Source organism: Denticeps clupeoides, chromosome 14 (genome assembly GCF_900700375.1).
Source record: "Denticeps clupeoides chromosome 14, fDenClu1.1, whole genome shotgun sequence".
Classification (NCBI taxonomy): domain Eukaryota; kingdom Metazoa; phylum Chordata; class Actinopteri; order Clupeiformes; family Denticipitidae; genus Denticeps; species Denticeps clupeoides.
In genome coordinates this window covers 13,310,044-13,328,185 of record NC_041720.1, presented here as the reverse complement: position 1 = coordinate 13,328,185, position 18,142 = coordinate 13,310,044, and the positions used below count along the sequence as shown (strand labels likewise).

At 42.6% G+C, this 18,142-nt stretch overlaps 2 protein-coding genes across 4 annotated transcripts; both read right to left on the bottom strand.

Annotated features, from left to right (window-relative positions):
• Positions 1-1,315: 1,315 nt before the first annotated feature.
• On the bottom strand, positions 1,316-7,463 carry cipcb (CLOCK-interacting pacemaker b). Of its 3 annotated transcripts, none has more exons than XM_029002952.1 (4): positions 7,187-7,463; positions 5,552-5,703; positions 5,186-5,379; positions 1,316-4,511 (listed from the first exon to the last, which is right to left on the bottom strand). In XM_029002952.1, the coding sequence occupies exons 2-4, from the start codon at positions 5,658-5,660 to the stop codon at positions 3,663-3,665; spliced, it is 1,152 nt and encodes a 383-aa protein (XP_028858785.1). In that variant the 5' UTR covers positions 5,661-5,703; positions 7,187-7,463; the 3' UTR covers positions 1,316-3,662. The 3 variants fall into 3 exon arrangements, with proteins under 3 accessions (XP_028858785.1, XP_028858787.1, XP_028858786.1); XM_029002954.1 differs by having other exon boundaries at positions 5,552-5,661; XM_029002953.1 differs by lacking the exon at positions 7,187-7,463 and adding an exon at positions 6,243-7,174.
• A 256-nt stretch (positions 7,464-7,719) lies between these two features.
• On the bottom strand, positions 7,720-13,192 carry pgfa (placental growth factor a). The gene is made up of 7 exons (XM_028953142.1): positions 12,855-13,192; positions 10,200-10,233; positions 9,342-9,538; positions 8,575-8,654; positions 8,432-8,461; positions 8,289-8,345; positions 7,720-8,077 (listed from the first exon to the last, which is right to left on the bottom strand). The coding sequence occupies exons 1-7, from the start codon at positions 12,918-12,920 to the stop codon at positions 8,041-8,043; spliced, it is 501 nt and encodes a 166-aa protein (XP_028808975.1). The 5' UTR covers positions 12,921-13,192; the 3' UTR covers positions 7,720-8,040.
• Between the last annotated feature and the right edge of the window lie 4,950 nt (positions 13,193-18,142).

Sequence of the window (18,142 nt, the reverse complement as noted above, 5' to 3'; positions counted from 1 at the left end):
TGAAACGGCAGCGTTTTTATTTTATAGTACTTATTACAGTATTTATTTATTATTTTGCAATATTTATTACAGTACTTATTTATGTATTACTTTACAGTAGGTGGAAATACACAATATAATTGTGTATAATAGGTGGTGGTAGTAGCCTAGTAGGTAATACACTCACCCATGAAAACCACAAAGTAACAGGTTAAAACCCCACTTACTACCATTGTGTCCCTGAGTGTCTCCAGGGGGACTGTCCCTATAACTACTGATTGTAACTCTGTACGAATAAGGGTGTCTGATAAATACCATAACATGAAATAAATGTATTAGGACATGCTTATGTTTAATGTTGCTTATAGCTAATTGCTTATATATGTTGCTTATAGCTTTTAACATTTAATCTTGACATAAATATGCATAATTATATAAATATGCACCCAGCAGTGGTCCTAGCCTGTTTGGTTCGATGGAAGAACACCCCATCAGCCACCCCCTTCCCCCAACAGAAACATAAATCATATTAAGAATTATATATTAACATGTTTTATTTTACAATCTGTTGTCGGAACCATGCTGAATTTAACCAGATAAACATATATATGGCTTTAACCTTCCATCAGTGTTAATTTTGCACTCCAGTTTCAACACCCATCCTCCAACCAGAGGATCTCCACAATGTAAATTAATAGACACTTTAGTGCGCAGATTCGGTTTGTATTTTTCTTTGATTTTGCACAACCCAGGAAAACCCAGGACAATATTATGAATGAAATGTTCTGTATTTGGAAGCAGCCCACTCATTATTAGAACTCATTATTAACAGCTCGTTATTCAAGTAGTCTGTTCCACCTTAAACACTCCAGGCTGCAATACTATTTATTTTACATGGAAATGTGCTCATGAGCAAAGTTCCCAGGGCATTTTGAAAACATTTTCGGGCCTGAAAGGTATTAGTTGATACTATTTCTTATTTGTAAAAGAATGCCATTCATAAATCCAATGCACGGTTCCCATGTGAAATCTTCAGTGAAAACAGTGTTTTCAGAATTTTGCGTGGGCTGCAAGACTCACTGAACTACACCCCTACAGGCGCAATGCGGGTACTGCAGCCTGCCAGAGCTGTATGGCCGTGCCCAACCGCCCCTATCAAAAACCGCCACTGTTTGCCCTTAATATTTCAGTTCCCAGTAATTAAGAGTAAATGCCAATACATTCTCTGAAATTCTATGGAACTTTGTAAGGAGGTAAAATATACCTTGCGGCTATAATGCTTAAACATATTAAGTTTCTGTTGGATTTGTTTTTACAAAATGTACAAGACATTAAGTCAAAATTAGAAAATTACACTTTTATTTCATTTATAATACACCAAATATGAACTAAAACTTGAGAATCATGTGTTCACATAACAGATTGTTCAGATGAAAAAGCAAGTGAATAACAAAATGTGCTGCACTAAAATGTAGTGCAACAAAGCTGCAACAAAAAAGCACATTACAGATACAAGAATTCTCTGGAAGAACAATTGTTTTAGCTGGTTTTGAACCGCTAAACGTATACCTGGTATTTTCAATGTATTAATTGAGATTTCCCATAGACTACCAACAATCTATCAGTCCATCCTATGCTGCACTGCAAGTATTTACTTATATATTTAAGCCCATTTATGCACACATAAATATTAACATCACTCTTTTTGCTAACATTAAAAATCAGTATAATAATACATTACTTTTTTTCAGTTAATAGTAAAGAAAGTTAAGAAATGAGTCTGCTACACAAAACTAAGTAAAAAAGCAGTGCATAAGGTTTTGTACAAGACTGCAAATGTCAGAACTTATCACTATTTAGCTGCCTATCATGATGTTTAAGTAGCATTTAAAGCAATATTTTCTGCAATTGCTTAAAAAGACAAAAATACTGTAAATGATACTTAAATAAGGCAATTATATCAGTGATTTAAAAAAAAAAAAACTGCACATGGCACCCATGTCTCAGTTAACCCCCCCAAAAAAATCGCTGCAACACTGAGATAATCAGGTGGTTGGGAAGAGTGAGCAGTTGCAGATCTTAGTCAATACTAATGTTTTCGGTGTTGGGCCCGTTAACATATCTGGGATTTTATTTTCCATGGAGGGAACTTGCACGAGTGATTCTCACACAAGTGATTAAACTCACTAAAGCTATTTTTTTTTATTTCTTGTTTTTAGGAAGTGAACATTTAAATTAAATTACACATGAACATTTATGTAAATAAATTATTACATATTTGGTTGTCAATGGTAGCTACTAGTAGCAATGTAGCTACTTTTGTGATTATATACTCTCTAATTATTTCATCATTTTTGGTGCAGAGTTGTAGTGGGGATCAGTCTGTGCAGTACTGCCTCAAATGCTGCATGTATCCCTTTGGAGGAATAACCACTGACAATAATTTCCTTTTGATTGCAAATTTACAAGATTAGTCTGGACAGTAGTGAGAATCTTGATTTCATATCACAACTCCACCATCTGCCCTCAATCCTGATTGGCCTTCTCAAAGTAATATTTGGTAAGCACAGGAATGTGAGTGGCAAAGGAGAAGAGAGCATGAATCTCCCCATTCTCAGTTTTGACAATACGGAAAAAAAAAAGAGGGTCAAATTCCTGAAATTAGGTAATTTACTAACGTAATGAAATTATGGTCCTTATCAGGAACAACGTTACAGGCACTGATCGAGAGCTTAATCCCTATAAAATAAGCTCCATAGCTCCCTTTCAATCTGATTTCAGTATGACTATGCAAAATCTTGAAAAAAAAAAAAAATGTATTCAAGAAATGAATTTAACCATATCTTGTGACCTAATGGGCAGGGGTGGAAATAAATTAAATTACCAAACAGTAATTTAGGTACAACAGTGTACCAACTAATCACTTAAGAAGACTTAATTTCTAAGAACCACATAACCAAAACCAACAAATCTTAAACTAACCCTAATAACTGCAGCATGGTCAGATACAGATTACTGATAACCACTCTTAATTTGGGTGTGTATTTGGATATGAAAAGGTTATCAAAATTATGACAGAAAATTAAGGAGCGTTCAACTTAATTGTGGCAGATACTTTCTGAGGAATAGAACATTTTAAGATAAATACCAAGTAACAATAAATGTATATGACCTGATTCCTTTGTTATTGAATAATATTGAGCTGAAACATATGATCTTTAATATGCAAAATCAGTAATATAATATATTATGTAATATATTATCGCTCTCTTACTTTAGTATTTAGTATGTATTTCATGAACAGCTGTGAACAGACGTCACACAGAGATTCAATCAATAAAACCTGCCTAAGGAATGAGTTAAGATGCTTGGTGTGAAGTACTGAGGGGTTAAACCCACAACCATGAATTAAGGCTGTCATGTCCGCAAGTTATAAAGCAATCCTGGATACCCGGCAGCATGAATACAGTCACAAAACCACCTATTACTTCCTGTCTTTAAAGCATCTCTGTCCAAGACCTGTGGAGATTCACTGTTGTTGAAAAGAAGTAAACTAGAATGAAAAATAGCATCGGCAAACATTAGCTGCCTTCACAAATCACCCAAAACAAAAGGTGTAGATTCATATAGTGAAGATGGTGATGCATTGTAGCACAATCAGTGGACCTCTACCATGGACGTCTTCAGGCCTCAGAACGTTCCTCAGATGCTTTCTCCCTCTCTGCTGCCTCCTCCTGCATGCTGGCCTGCAGTCTGGCACAGGCATGACCATCACCAGACTTCAAGGCCTCCAGGAAGAGGTTGGTGTGCTCACGAAGCCGGTCCAGGTCGCTCTGGGTGCGCCGGTTCTGCCGGATGAGCTCTTTCGTGCGCAGCGTGATGTTCAGCAGGCCTGACTTGCTCAGAATGTTGTAGGTGTTGCAGAAACGCTTCTGCTTATTGCTGCAGTCTGAGCCAACCCTGGCGTTGCTGTTACTGCTCCATCTTTCAGAAGCCGCCAGCAAAGCGGCTTTCGGTTGACGTTTGGTGTCTGTGGGAGTTGAGCTCAATGCCAGGACTTGGTCTGATGTGGATGCCAATGGGGAACAGTCTGCCGCAGGACAGACCCCAGTTCCAGAGTCTGTAAGTGAAGTGTGGGCCAATGGAGATGTTGCGAGGGAAATTGCGGGTGACGTGAGGCTGAGCGTAGACTTGCAACCCTCATACTCATTCTGATGGTCTTTGTGATTGCGCTCTCGGTGGCCAGAGGCCAAACCACTCCCCTTGAGAGGCAAGCTGGAGCTGGAGCTGGAGCTGGAGCTGGACGTGCTGCTCCGAGAAGGACTGTCGCCCGGATGGGGGGCAATTTTAGGGTAGGACTTTAAGATGGGGAGATATTTCTTGTGGCGGTGACGCTTTGCAGGAGGTCCCTTTGACACAGCCGAGGTCCTGTGAGACACTACCGGTTGAATGAAGACAACCTGGGGCTGCTGGACCACCTCCACTGCTGGGCCAAAGCCCCAGGGCTTCAGATTGGTGCGGCTGTCCCCTGGCTGGAAACAGTCAACATACTTATGGTTGATGTTGCTCCACACTGATACAGCACACTTTAAGTAGCAAGATATAAAGGGTTGAGGTGCATACCACCATTTAACAGTGAAAGGTTTCAAAACACTGAAGAAAACTATTGTGACAAATTACATGTTCAAAAGCGAGCTCTGGACCCCTTTTGTGTTTGACATTTTTGTGGGTTCAGTGAAGGGGGTGGGGGAACAGCGTGAATTCATTGAAAATGTGTTATATTATGAGCCATCCCTGTTTGAATTATAATTAGAATAATTTCCCTTTTGGCAAACATTGAAAATGAACACCACATAAGGATTAAAACACTACACTTGATACTTAATTACATTATAAAATTCCATAAATAAAAGTAAATGCAGTATCTACTCCATTCATCTATTGCGTTTGCACTGGTTGTGGCTCTGTGTTTTCCATGTCCTAGTAAGTTCATTACAGAATATTAAGAAATAGATTATATTACTGATTTATATAAGGCCATGGTGTAAAGCAAGGTAACAGGTGAAATGGTGAAGACTTATTATTAGAGTTATTATTTACAAACAGATCACTACTAAATGGTTTTGTATTTACATTACACTTACCATGTAATAACAGTGCTATACAAAATATGCATTGGCATTACACACAAAAAAGAAATAACTACCTGCTTTAGAAGAACATTGTTCATCACCGGGGACATGTTGATGATCACAGGGGACAGGCCTGGAAAAGATCCCCCAACTACAGCCAGCTGGGAGTGCTGAGATCCAGGGCATGTCGCACCTGGAGTCACTACAGGACGGGAGGTGTCCTCTGTGTCATTATGGTCCACAGTGCTCAGGTGTTCAGAGCTTGCATCTGGGGAAGAGATGAAATAAACAAGAATGAACAATTCCTTTAGTTATTTAAACGTGTATGTAAGAGACTTTTTTTTTTACTTTCCAACCTTGATCTCAGGAGTTCTCACAAGACAATAAATTACTATTTTTTTCTTTTCTTTTTGGATAACTATTAAGGGCCTACCACCTACCTGAAAACCCAGAGTCCCTCTCTGAATCGGTTCTGGAACCTTCCATCCTTTTTGATCTGTATACGTTTGTTATCCTCATGACGCGGTCATCCTTTCGTTTGACATTCATCCTGCCAGGTCACAGCAAACCTGGATTAGCCCTACAAAACAAACTGTAAAAAGAATGAAAAGTCAACTTAATAAAGGAATCTAAATGCAATTTAATGTAACTACATAAAATGTTACTACACTGACAATGGATAATATCAAAGTGCTTCAATCATGCATAGTCTGTTCATTAACTTTAACCCCAATGTGCCACACTGGGTACACTGACTGCTATTTTCATACTAGGCACTAAAAGATCTTCCTTTATGCTGTGCCCTGCAGATTCAATATTGATTTTTTTGGCATAAATGTAATTTTGTATTTAATTATATGTACTCTTTCATTGTGATGCATACAACCTCTACATTGTTTTGTATAGGTTTGTACAGTCTTGCATCCACCCCTCCACCCCTTTTTATTGACATGGATCCCCAATGTCCTAGTGCTGTCTTTAATTTGCTCATTTTGGATCCGTGAACTACCCTGCACTCATCTGTAACTGTGACAACAACAAACACACAGCACGGCATGACGTGACGTGTTAATAGCCTAGCATTAGTGGAGGAACGTCTGCCCCAAAGTCAGAGGTTCAAACCCCACTTACTACCGTTGTGTCCCTGAGCAAGACTGCGAGTGTCTCCAGGAGGACTGTCCCGGTCACTGCTGATTATAAGTCGCTCTGGATAAGGGCGTCTTGCAAATGCCACAAATTACAGAACATAACACGTTTTGGCATTGGTTTGGTGTTGCCCTAAACTTAATTGCTCTAGTGATGAGTTGGAGATAGTTTAACAACGTTGAGGAACGGGACTGATGTGAGACATTCCCAGTCCCAACAACTTATCACGCGGCGATATCAAGCATGCACTATATTCCAAAGACAATAAATATGAAATAAACTGCATGTTGATTTGTAGTCTTAAGTTGGGAGCAGCATATTAAAATTCTCTACCCATCTCGTCATCCAATACAGGCATCAAGTTCATCAAGTTTTCTGGAGAAAACGACAACAAGCGCTTTCACTTGGCCCGCATCTCTGAAAACTCCGATTCGAACCTCTTAACAACGTCAAATTATGTCAAATACATTCAATTTAAAAAATCCGTACATGGAACAAACGAAGTGCCACTTCCCTTTTTAGCACAAGAGGGGAAGATTAGTGAGAGGGGCGTTAGCCATCGTGCTATTGTGGGCCTTCAAACTTACACACACGAAGATAAAGATCAAAAATGTTCCGCCATTACGTTTAACCAGCCGACTACGGCCGCGGCGGGGTTAACTCCACGTCCGCCCCGCAGACGACAGTTTCCCGGGTGGCTCCCGAGGCGCAAAATGTCAAAAGCTATCCGCTCACTAGCCAGTCAGCTAAACTGGCGACTAGCAAGTACGCGGGTTCGCGCTGAATGGAAGCGGCTACGTTTTAAACACCACGTCGCCAGGGCTTAAATCCGCAGCAGAGCATCAAAAACAATATAAAAGGACGATTTAAAATAATGTTAATAATAATAATAATAGCGATTTGACGCGCACACGAACAACGACGCCTACCTTTATCCGCGCGTACGGCTCAGGACTTCGGTCACGTAAAAGCCGGAGCGGCGGGGCGGCGGGGGCTACACGGTGCAGTACACGAGACCGCACGCCATCCTGACAGCTCGGTCACATGCGGGGAGGAATGCTCCGCCCGCCGCGCCCCGGGCCGCGTTCCTGGCGCGGCTCCCACGCGAGCACGGGTCCGACCACGACGCGAACCGAACCCGCTACGTAAAGTCCAAGTTTCAGGCTCGGTTAAACGACGCGGCCGCAACACTTTCTCCAGAGCGACGCCCCCATTTCCATTTTTGGGATCGGCGGGGCGGGTTCTGGGGGATGACGTCAGGCTCGCTGATTGGCCGCCTTAACCCAAGCCCTTCCTATCGTGGGTTTCTATTGGCTGGAGCCTGCGGCGTTAAACCAAAAAACGTGACTGTACGCCGACAATGTGGCCGACGCAGAACCCGCCCTACAGTGCAGGTTGCAGAAAGTGCTGCGTTATGTAATCACGCAACGTCCGGTGGTTGAGAAGGAAAGACGCACAGCTGTTCAAAATTCTCACAATATTTTAATATGTAATGTATTAAATATTTGCATTTATCAGTGTACATTTAACTGCATTCTCATGCCACACACATCACTTACACATATATTTTTATTTTAAAATAGCATATTTCCCCCTTCTCCCCCTTCTACCTTTAGAACCACTTCTCAGAAAAGGTTCAAGCATAAATATGTACATCTTTGAAAATGAATGCTGTAGGTCTCCGCAAAAGCGGCACAGGGTCTTTCGGCCGGATCTCGATGTCACCACGCTCAGCCTTGCCGGTGATGTCAAGGTGTGGCACCCAGGTACATTTTTTGTGGCATCAGAGACCATTGAAGATGCTGCGAGGAGGACGACACCTTCAGAAAAAAAGAAACCCGGATATATTAATGGGTTTACGTTTCTTGGTTCAAAATGCTTACATCACTGAGGGAAAGTATGTATTTAAACCAGATATGTTCTACTATTTTGTATACCGAACCGAAAGTGTTTTTATTTTAATATTTCACTGATGAGTTAAATTAGCTAAACTCTTTAGTGTGACTTTTTTGTCGCCAACAGGGGGCGTACTTGACACAATCTCTTCCTTTCTTTCTTCCTTTTCTCCTGTTTGGTCCTCCGCCTCGCCTGTATCAGAACAGTAACAGACACACATTATTCACTCAGTCATTCTTGTCATTTTCAACATGATGCCAAAATGTGAAAATACTTAACTTTCACTTGTAAAAGGAGCCCTTCTTGGTCTAGAATGTTTCAAAGAAGATACACTTTGCATTAGTTCACGTGAGCTTGAAAATATGACCTACAATGCACTAAATGCACTAGCATTATAGCACAGTTAGCCCTTGTGTCGTACCTGCACTCACAGGAATGATGCTCCATAAAGCTAAGCTCCACATATCGCCTGCTTCTCTCTGCCGGCGTTATTCTTAACAGCTAGGTTGGTAAAAGAAATAAAAAACATGACTAAATGGCCAATGGCCATAACCAATGAGCACTATTCTGTAGAACCTATGTAAGAAATGAAAAATGCATTTAAATGCAGCATTGAAGTGGAATACATGGAATGACTGCACATGATTCTGGGACGATCTGGGATTCTACTGCATATTGATTCCGGCCTCAACAAAGCTTATCTGGAGTGTTGCGCGGAAAAGCAAGTAACTGACTAACATAATGACGGAGTAACAGAGAGAACATTCTGATTTGATAGATTTCTATGTGAGAGGGCTGTGCTCCCTAAACTATTGTTGTAGGACGTTGACCAGCATCGTGATGCAAACATTTGCTATATAGAACTCATTTTTATCTGCGTCCGGTACAAGGTGAAAGTGGCGCCTCCTCGCTGAAGCTGGCTGAAATGGGCGTGGCGGTTTCCACTGTACAGTCGGGGGTTTAAATCCTTAAGGAACAAAAATGGCTCATTCTGTGGACAGGAGTGGATTGCTGAGGTGAAATATTAGTGGGGCGCTATACTGGTTTTGCTGAACAAGAACACCAGCACTTCACGGGGCCACCATTAAAGATGCAGTGGCTGCCATCACAAGCATCCGAGAAGGCATACGCGAGTCTTCACTCTCCCCAAGAGAGTGTGAATGGGCAGAATTTGCTAATTTGCCATACCTGCATGGTGATATTTCGCGTGAGCGTGGGGTAGCACGCCAGGTTCTCGTCACTACAGCAACCAGAACAGCGGTGCAGCAGCACACAGCCAGGGCTGAAGAAGTATTCCACCCCTCCAGGGTACTCCTGCTCGACCTCCACCATCCTTTCCAGTGAGCGACACAAGCTGCTGGCCCACACGTCATGGAACAGCATCACTGAAACGACGGCTGAAGTCTGTCATTCATGTCAATGCCTTGTGTGGTGATGTGTTTGGAATACTGTAATAATGATGCTTTGTTCAGTTTCAGTAGCTCTCAGTTTATTCGAGTACTTGGGGTACTTTTGATCAGTGTTACAGTGCTCGCAATGGGAATATAATTCCTTGATAATTACTTGATCCTGAAGGGAAATTTAGGTATGTTAATTCCTCCCATACACAATAAAGTTAACTAGCAATCAGCCCTTTCTTGCCTCTCATTAAAATTATTTCTTATAAATCCCCAGGACTGACTTGTGGAGACATGGCTCCAAAGCAACGCCTGTCATAGATCTTTGAAGTTGCCCACAGATGATTTAAGGTCGTTCAAGGCAAAAATCTGCAGCCAGATATCAATGGAAAAAAAACACTGGCTGGCAACTTTACCCATCAACTTAAGAGCAGTGGTGGGGCAGTGGTGGCCTAGCGGTTAAGGAAGCGGCCCCGTGATCAGAAGGTTGCAGGTTCGAATCCCGGTCTGCCAAGGTGCCACTGAGGTGTCACTGCCCACTGCTCACCAAGGGTGACGGTTAAAAGCAGAGGACACATTTCGTTGTGTCACTCTGTGCTGTGCTGCAGTGTTTCACAATGACTTTCACTTTAAAGAGTGTGTGACTTACCTTTAGAATGGCTTTTACTCAGGGCGTGGGAAACCTGAAATATAATAAGCGATTTTGTTAAGGAAGATACTTACTAGCAGTTTTTGTTTTAGTCTGGATGGTATGTCGGGATGCAGAACATTGCCATTTCCAAGTTATAGTGACAGTGTTCAGCGAGGGTCAATTAAATAACGGCATAAAAAAAAGGAATATAATTTCAAGCATCTGCGCTCCCTGCAGTGACACAAGGCCTCATTTGTTTGATATGCCAATTTAATAATTCACATGCATTTGTCATGTGCCGCGTGTTATTCTAGGGAACTGCCTGTGGGTGATACCTGTAGGAGGTCATAATTAATTAAGCACATATCCATTTTTAGCTAGAAACATTTCCATCAATTTTCCTGGTTCTCTGGAAAGGATGCCAGCTAAATTAATGAACCATTCAATGTACTTTTTCTATGTGGCCCTGTTCGTTTTTTTCCACCCCACCAATGGAAGACTCACCGCCCCGTCTTACTTCCTCAGTTCATCTTGGACCTGGGATTACCAATATCCTGGCCTTAAGGGGGCAGTGGAGGCCTAGCAGTTAAGGAAGCGGCTCTGTAATCAGAAGCTTGCCGGTTCGAATCCCGATCCGCCAAAATGCCACTGAGGTGTCACTGACCAAAGCACCGTCCCCACACACTGCTCACTGGGCGCCTGTCATGGCTGCCCACTGCTCACCAAGGGTGATGGTTAAATGCAGAGGACACATTTCGTTGTGTCACCATGTGCTGTGCTGTACAGTGACAAACCCATTTTTTTTTACGCATTTGTCCAGAGGGACTTACAATCATTAATTACAGGGACAGTTCCCCTGGAGCAACTTAGGGTTAAGTGTCTTGCTCAGCGACACAATGGTAGTAAGTGGGATTTGAACCTGAGTCTTCTGGTTCACAGGCGAGTGTGTTACCCACGCCATGGACCATGTGATACATCTACTACACACCGTTCGGCAATGCCCCCTATCCTGCACCATCAGTGCAACATCCCCCAAGGGTACAGGGCATATGAAAATGCAGAGAGCCTCATGCTAACCTTCACGTTTGTCTTTTTTCAATAAAGTGGAATATCCCCCCCCGCTCTAACTTAAATAAATGTACAGTTTGAGGTAAAGCCTTGTAAAGGTAAAGAACTCGGCCTCCGCTCGTTTTTAGGCTGATAAACGAGGCCGCCGAGGAGCATCCTACTCCGGGGGCCAGGAGTGGATGCTTTACTCAAAGCTGCTCTCTTTTCCAGGGCAGGCGTGGGACAAACCTGCCCTGGCGCTCTGGCTCTTGTCGCCACAGTGACGGTTGCCAGCTACAGAGTTCCCTGCCGAGCGGGGCACAAAAAAAAAAAAATCGACACCGCAGGAAATGTTCATCCAGACTCACCATGCCCCGACGCGGTGGACGTCGCTCTATTTTTCGCACAATGGCGACTATGATCTAGCCCAGTGCCCTCCTACAAAACGACTTTTTCGGGCAGCCGCGCCCGACCCGCAACACATTAGACATCAGACCAGAGGGCTCTCCCGCCGGGCTCCGGCCGCAAAAAAAGGGGGCCGACCGAGCATTAGCAAGATAATTAGTGGGCTGTCCCAACATACAAAGTGTACATTAATTAGGAGCTATGTAGGCTGGGATCGTCATGGGTGAGGGGCTATTGTTGGAGGGGGGGGGTGGAAACATGGACGTGTAGGGGACCACGTTGGCCATAACAAGAGGGGCACTGAGCAGAAAAGCAGGGGCCAAATTTAATAGGGCAGGGTCACTTCTGTTTTTGCTCGGCCCAACAATTTCCTCCCCTCGTCCCAAACGGTTAACATGCATTGGATCGATTCCTTCATGCATGAGATGATGCTTCCCCGAACAGCCAGTGACGCGGCGGTTCTGGGCCTACGTGGACGTGGCGGCTGGTTAAAGGGCCGCTTATTGCCCAGCCTCCGCGTTTCTGTGCCAGTCTGACAGGAAATTGAATTGTGTCCGGAACAGAGGATCAGAAAAGTCCATCTGATCTTTTCCAGACATGTTCACCGTGCCAGCAGGGAGCGTCATAAATGTCATCCACATCATTTTATTCGGCGGACAGCATCGGCAAGTCATTTCAAATGGCAAAAGAAACATAAAATGTAAAATTTCACGCTGGGGGAAATAACACGTAACACGCCGTCTGTTTCCGAACGTTTGATGGCCAGTGACAGCTATATTATACATCTCGGAGCACCCGAAAGGCAATAAACTTTTCACCCTGCTTTTCAAACCTCTTAAATTGGACCTACCGAGAGAAGCTAAAATTTGCGGGAAATGATGAATCATGCTATTTATCATATAAATGCTCTCGTTGTCATTGATTACGTTTTCTCAAAGCAACGCCGATAATGGGTATGCATGCAAATAATGGCTGATGCGTGTGATTAATAGGCCAGTGCATTTATGGAGTCTATTTATGGAGCCGAAAGCACTCCTGTAGTTGTTTCGTGACGGTTCTACGCTAATGAAGCTAATGTTTTTGCGCCCTATGGCTCTATGTGCACAAACCTTTGCCTCTTCGCAGAACCATTAGATTTGCTCCTCGATGATGAACTTGCATGCACTCTATCACAAGTACAGACTTGCACAGGTCGACTTCAGGACAAGGACGAGGCTTTACCTGCACAGGTAGGAGGTTGAGCAGCAGCGTGGTGAAGATGGGCGAGATGCTGATGAAGGCTCTCATTGCTGCCAGGAGCGGGCGAGACGTGGCGCAGCCCGAGGCGCGGAGCGCATCGCCCGTTTCGGTCCCCCCACCACCCCTAAGCCGATTCCGAGGGGGTCCACATGGCCAAAGCAAATAAACGAATAACCGAACGAATCAGTTGATGATCAGATGGCCTCGCGGGGTTGTCGAAGACGCTGCGGCACTAGCCGTTCCGAGGCGACAAAAGAAAGTTCAAATAGACACGAAATGCACCCGCAGCTCATGTTTCCCCGACTGCAAGCTCATTTTTTCCAAACCTTTTCCCCAGCCCGTCCAAACAATTACAAAAAAATGTTTGGCAACTCCCCATGCATCAATTAAAGGGCCCGGAGCACGTAGCCCCCTCCAACCCCAATAACCCCCTAACACAACCCCCACCACCTCACACACACACACACACACACACACACCTCTCATTGCTCAGCTGAATACTGACTAAAACCTTTATTATTTATACCTGATAAAAAATGATTTATGGACATTGGGAGAGAGGCTGCAGTTTTTTTTGGGGGGGGTGGGGTGGGGGGGTTGTCTCCTTCCAACAAGAGAAGATAAAGAAAAAGAAACAAAAACAACCTCAGACAAGCGATCAAGCGCTGCCTTTATCAAAATACTCCGGAGTCATTCATCCTCCCCCGCAGGGCTTTAACCCCCCCCCGCGTACCCCGACCCCAACGCTCTGATCATGTCCTGCTCCCAACTGCCAGTGATGGAGCCCTGGAATGAAGGGAGGATCCCTCACTGGCATTCTGCTCATAGCTGGAGAGGTTAGGTGATAACCACAGGGACCAAGACACCCCCAACAACGCCTTCCTGAAACGGCATAACTCCAAAAAAGAGGGTTGTATTTCTACCATTTGCATGTTTGAATCGGAGCTCCTTTAGGGGATACCTTCAGAAAGTGGTTCACTAGGACCTGGGCCATGTACAGGGATACAGGGAGGTACTACAAAGGGACAGAGTGTGACATATGGCATCGCTATTTTTCCCGACTTCTAGGAAGTCATTGATTTGTTACGGTTTGTGAATGAAATCGATGTTCCTTTTTGTCATTTATGGACCTGAACCTGTATTTCAGGGGTGGATGCTGGATGGAAAATTCTGTATGATGATGTTTGGGGTGTTTATTGGCCCACATTGACAGAGCACAGACAAATAAAGTCATATCCCCACAGATATTGTTCTTTTATCTTGATCTGTGGGATCTGTGGAGTGGCTCTTCCACACTTTTCAGTCCAAAAAAACTTTGCCAAAGGCAGATGCATGAAAATAATTCCAGTTCTGTCCATCTCAATATGGCAGTAAAGCAACTAACTGCAGAAAGGAACACATCAAATAGAGGGGATTTTGTGAGTGAAGACTGAAAATCTTCCTCCTTCAGCTGCACCCAGTATGGGTTGCCAGCCTGGTTGTTTGCACAATCAACATGGAAACCGTTTTACACCAGATGCCACAAAAAGACCGAAATTATGCTGCAAAAAAATACAGCAACATTCAAAAGTTTAGGGTCATTCTTTAGATGTTTGGTGATATAAAAAGTCATCAAATGGGTAAAAACTCATTTAAAATGTCTGTTAAGGATGGAATATCTGCATGCATGTAGAGAGGAACAACAACAACAACAACAATTAGTCTTGGATGTTGTTCATTAAGCCAAGTTTATGACTGTTCATTATTTAAAAAAACCCTTTTCAGTGATTTTAGTAGAAATGAAAACAGTTGCACCAATTAAAGAAACAATAAAACTGACCAAATTCACACTGGTACAGTATCTAGTGCATCAGCAGATGTGGGTTTGACTACATAATTTTGTCAATATATTTGGAATGTATAATGAAGAATAAACATAAATTTTTTTTACATTTTTAAACAAATTATGTTCTTACAAATCCAGTGGCCGGAGTAGGTTTGGTAAAGATTAATATGAAAGTCTGGGCAAAAGATAACAGGAACAGACGGCTGGGGTTTACTGGAAAGAATGCCCCCATGAAGTGGGTGTTGTCTTTCATTGTTTCAACACACACACATACTCACACACAATGTTATTGTGTTAGATATGCATGTTATTCACTTATTCACAGAAGCACTGTTCCCACATAATACACGAGAGCAACTCACCCTGTGTTATTGCACACAGGTGCATGTTTGTCTGACCGTTGGGGACTGAAAGGATGGGAAGTGCCTGAATAAACCAAGGACAAGTGACAGAAATGTGGTGTACGTGAGCGGCTACTGCAGGGCGAGCCTGCAGATGTTCAAACATTATAACATAACTGGGAAAATTCAGCTGAAAGCTGTCAACAACGTGGGAAAATGCAGAAGACTGACATTTCTACATCGTCTGATGCTGATGTATGATGAAAATTTGAAGAACTGGGGAAAGTCGTTTCAAGTGTATTATAATGAGGAGTGCTGTGATACAATATGATGATGTCACCATGGTGTCAATTCCATGATTATATTTCAGAACCCATAGTTGCAATACAATAATAATATAAATAACTATAATATAACAATATTTTATAATATTATTATTGTTTTTTAACATTACTGATGCCTGGTGTGAATTGCCTTCAACAATCTCCCTTTGTATTTCTGCTGGGGCTGCCACGATTGGTCGACCAGTCACGATCACGTCGACAAGTATTGGTTATGCACTTATGTTATATTTGAGTGAGAGCAAAACTTTATTTTCATTAATATATTAGCGTCAGGGGCCCAACATTACCTCGTTTGATTTTGTATTATTCATTAGTTTAACCCTCGGAAGTCTGAGGGTAAACTGAAGGATCACAGGCTGTGTGAATTCTGCTATAACAACATTTGACACACAGCAGATGTGAAACCTGATGTGAAAGTGATTAGTTGTCACATGTGACACACCACAGCACAGCACCCAGTGCACACAGTGAAATGTGTCCTCTGCATTAAACCCATCACCCTTGGTGAGCAGTGGGCAGCCATGACAGGTGCCTGGGGAGCAGTGTGTGGAGACGGTGCTTTGCTCAGTGGCACCTCAGTGGCTCGGGACCAGACAACCATCTGATTACAAGTCAGCTTCCTTATAAAAACGTCAGTGACAGTGATAAAATATGTTGATTGTATATACGTATTGTTTTTTTTTATTGTCTCTCTCTTTTTATATCAATTAAACCTGGGAACTGTAAGTTTTTACAGTTTATTTTCTCAAAAGGACAATTGTGCTTCTATGAAGTCCCAGCCATCATCCAATTGTTTTATACTGCTGCATCTGCTTGTCACTTACATTGTCGCTGGTAAAACAAGGTTAATAGGGCGGAATGATTTGTTAAGAACCAATTGGCCAGTGCAAGGTTGCAGCTAAATGAATACGTAATGAATGACAAAGAATAAGCAGTAAAACTAGCTTAGACCAGATGAAGAGGACATGAGAAATATGAGGAGCCCCATGAGGCAGCGTGCTCCAGAGTCACAGCGTCCATGGCAGGGGTCAGATGCACAGCTGATCCTGCCGGGTCCAGCCCATTCTGAAGGAGGATGGGGTGAAGGAGAGCGGGTGGACGCATCCTTTTCGGAATGGCATACTAGACTCCTTCAGTGGATAATGCATCCTGGGATACAGGTCTTGTTGAAAATATTATTTCTGCAGTATACAGTTTCATTATTGTGGCGTGTTCACTGCAAACCATTAGCATATCTCCCAGGAAAACTGGGGGATATGAAAACTGTCCATTAGGTTTCAGTCAATCGTTTTCCTATTTTCACTGTGAATTAATTTGTTGGTCTCTAAAACTGCAGGTCATGTGACCCCTAAATCAAAACCTTTTAGCTCTTACAGAAAGGCGTAGTTAAGACACCAGGCTAACATGGGTGCTCTAATGGGAATTATCTGTACAAAAGTGTACAAAAATCAATTCTGTGCCATGTATGTAAAGTTTCTTTGTCCTGTCTGCTTTCATAATGTACAATTTTTGTTGACATTAAAATGTCAAAACTAAATTACCATTAACATAATGGCCTCCAGTAGTGCAAGGTCAAAGGTGTCCTCAGGTGATATGCAAATGAGACTAAACAAGAAAGAATCACCGTATTTAATGCTGTGTTGATGGACACAAATCGAAATCTTCACCCAGACTTCCATAGAAACAATCAATAATTTCTGACTGAGACGCCACGATCTGCATCCCCGTCTAACAGAAATATTTCGGTTTTATTAGCATAGCTGTCACACAAGACAGTGAAGACAGTTTGATCTTATTTACGTTGTGAAAAATGTGTGCTTGGGTTTAAGAACGTGCACATAAATCCTCTCCAGAAGAACAAATGTGGTCAGCACAAGGGCCTGATAACGTTTCATAAAACCGTTCAAAGAGCAGAAGCGTGCCCACACGGGAGACGTAAACTGGCAGAGGCAGCTAAAACTCGGCTGATTTAATATCACCACATGGCAGCAGAGCAATAGTGACCGTGAAATACGAGCACATTAAATCAGCCATAAAGACATTCACAACGCTTGTAAGATGATCATGTTGGACAGGCCAACAGGCTTCGGATTGTCTTTTGTTGGCGCTCACACTGCGCACAAAACCCCCATACATGTCACGACTCTGCATTATTTAATACAAAGTAACTTATTTGATTTCCTCAGTCCGTCTTTTTAGAAGAAGTTCCCCCCAAATACAACTGAAGAGGAATGTTGCTGGCCAGACATGAAGCAGATTTCAGCATTTAAAACTTTGTGTGAGAGTTTCTTTGTCTGTTCCGCAACATCAGGCTGAGCAGTGAAGACCTTCGCTGAACGGACCTGTTTTGTTCAATCAATTTGAAGAATTGCATTAATAAATGACTTTAAATGTTAAAGTTCTGTTTAAAACACAACCACATTCTCAAGCACAGTTTTCTGTATTGGGTTTATACACATAAAACAAGATTAGCACATTTTAACAACCCACCATAAAACATAACGAATGGTCAAGAAATGGCTAGTATAAATCTTGTGCAAATTGGCTTGTAATGCATATAAAAACTGTACATGCTTGACAATATACTGGCACAAGTTCTTGCAGGTACATAAAATAAATATGGGGATTTCAGTATTTTAAAGAAAATAATCTCATTAAGCAAAACAAAATGGTACAGGGCAACATTATACAATTATTGGCAAATGCATGCAAAACCCATGCTTGCAAGACTGCTACAAATGAATATGAATCAGGTTCTGA

Excerpts from the sequence above, each read along its gene's own strand:
- cipcb (XM_029002952.1), bottom strand. The coding sequence starts at position 5,660 with ATGAATGTCAAACGAAAGGATGACCGCGTCATGAGGATAACAAACGTA. Across the intron at positions 5,380-5,551 it reads GAGGGACTCTGGGTTTTCAG|ATGCAAGCTCTGAACACCTG; the intron begins GTAGGTGGTAGG and ends TCTCTTCCCCAG. Across the intron at positions 4,512-5,185 it reads ACAATGTTCTTCTAAAGCAG|CCAGGGGACAGCCGCACCAA; the intron begins GTAGTTATTTCT and ends GACTGTTTCCAG.
- pgfa (XM_028953142.1), bottom strand. The coding sequence starts at position 12,920 with ATGAGAGCCTTCATCAGCATCTCGCCCATCTTCACCACGCTGCTGCTC. Across the intron at positions 9,539-10,199 it reads GAGTAAAAGCCATTCTAAAG|TGATGCTGTTCCATGACGTG; the intron begins GTAAGTCACACA and ends CCGTCGTTTCAG. Across the intron at positions 8,346-8,431 it reads GCTCCTTTTACAAGTGAAAG|GCGAGGCGGAGGACCAAACA; the intron begins TTAAGTATTTTC and ends GTTCTGATACAG.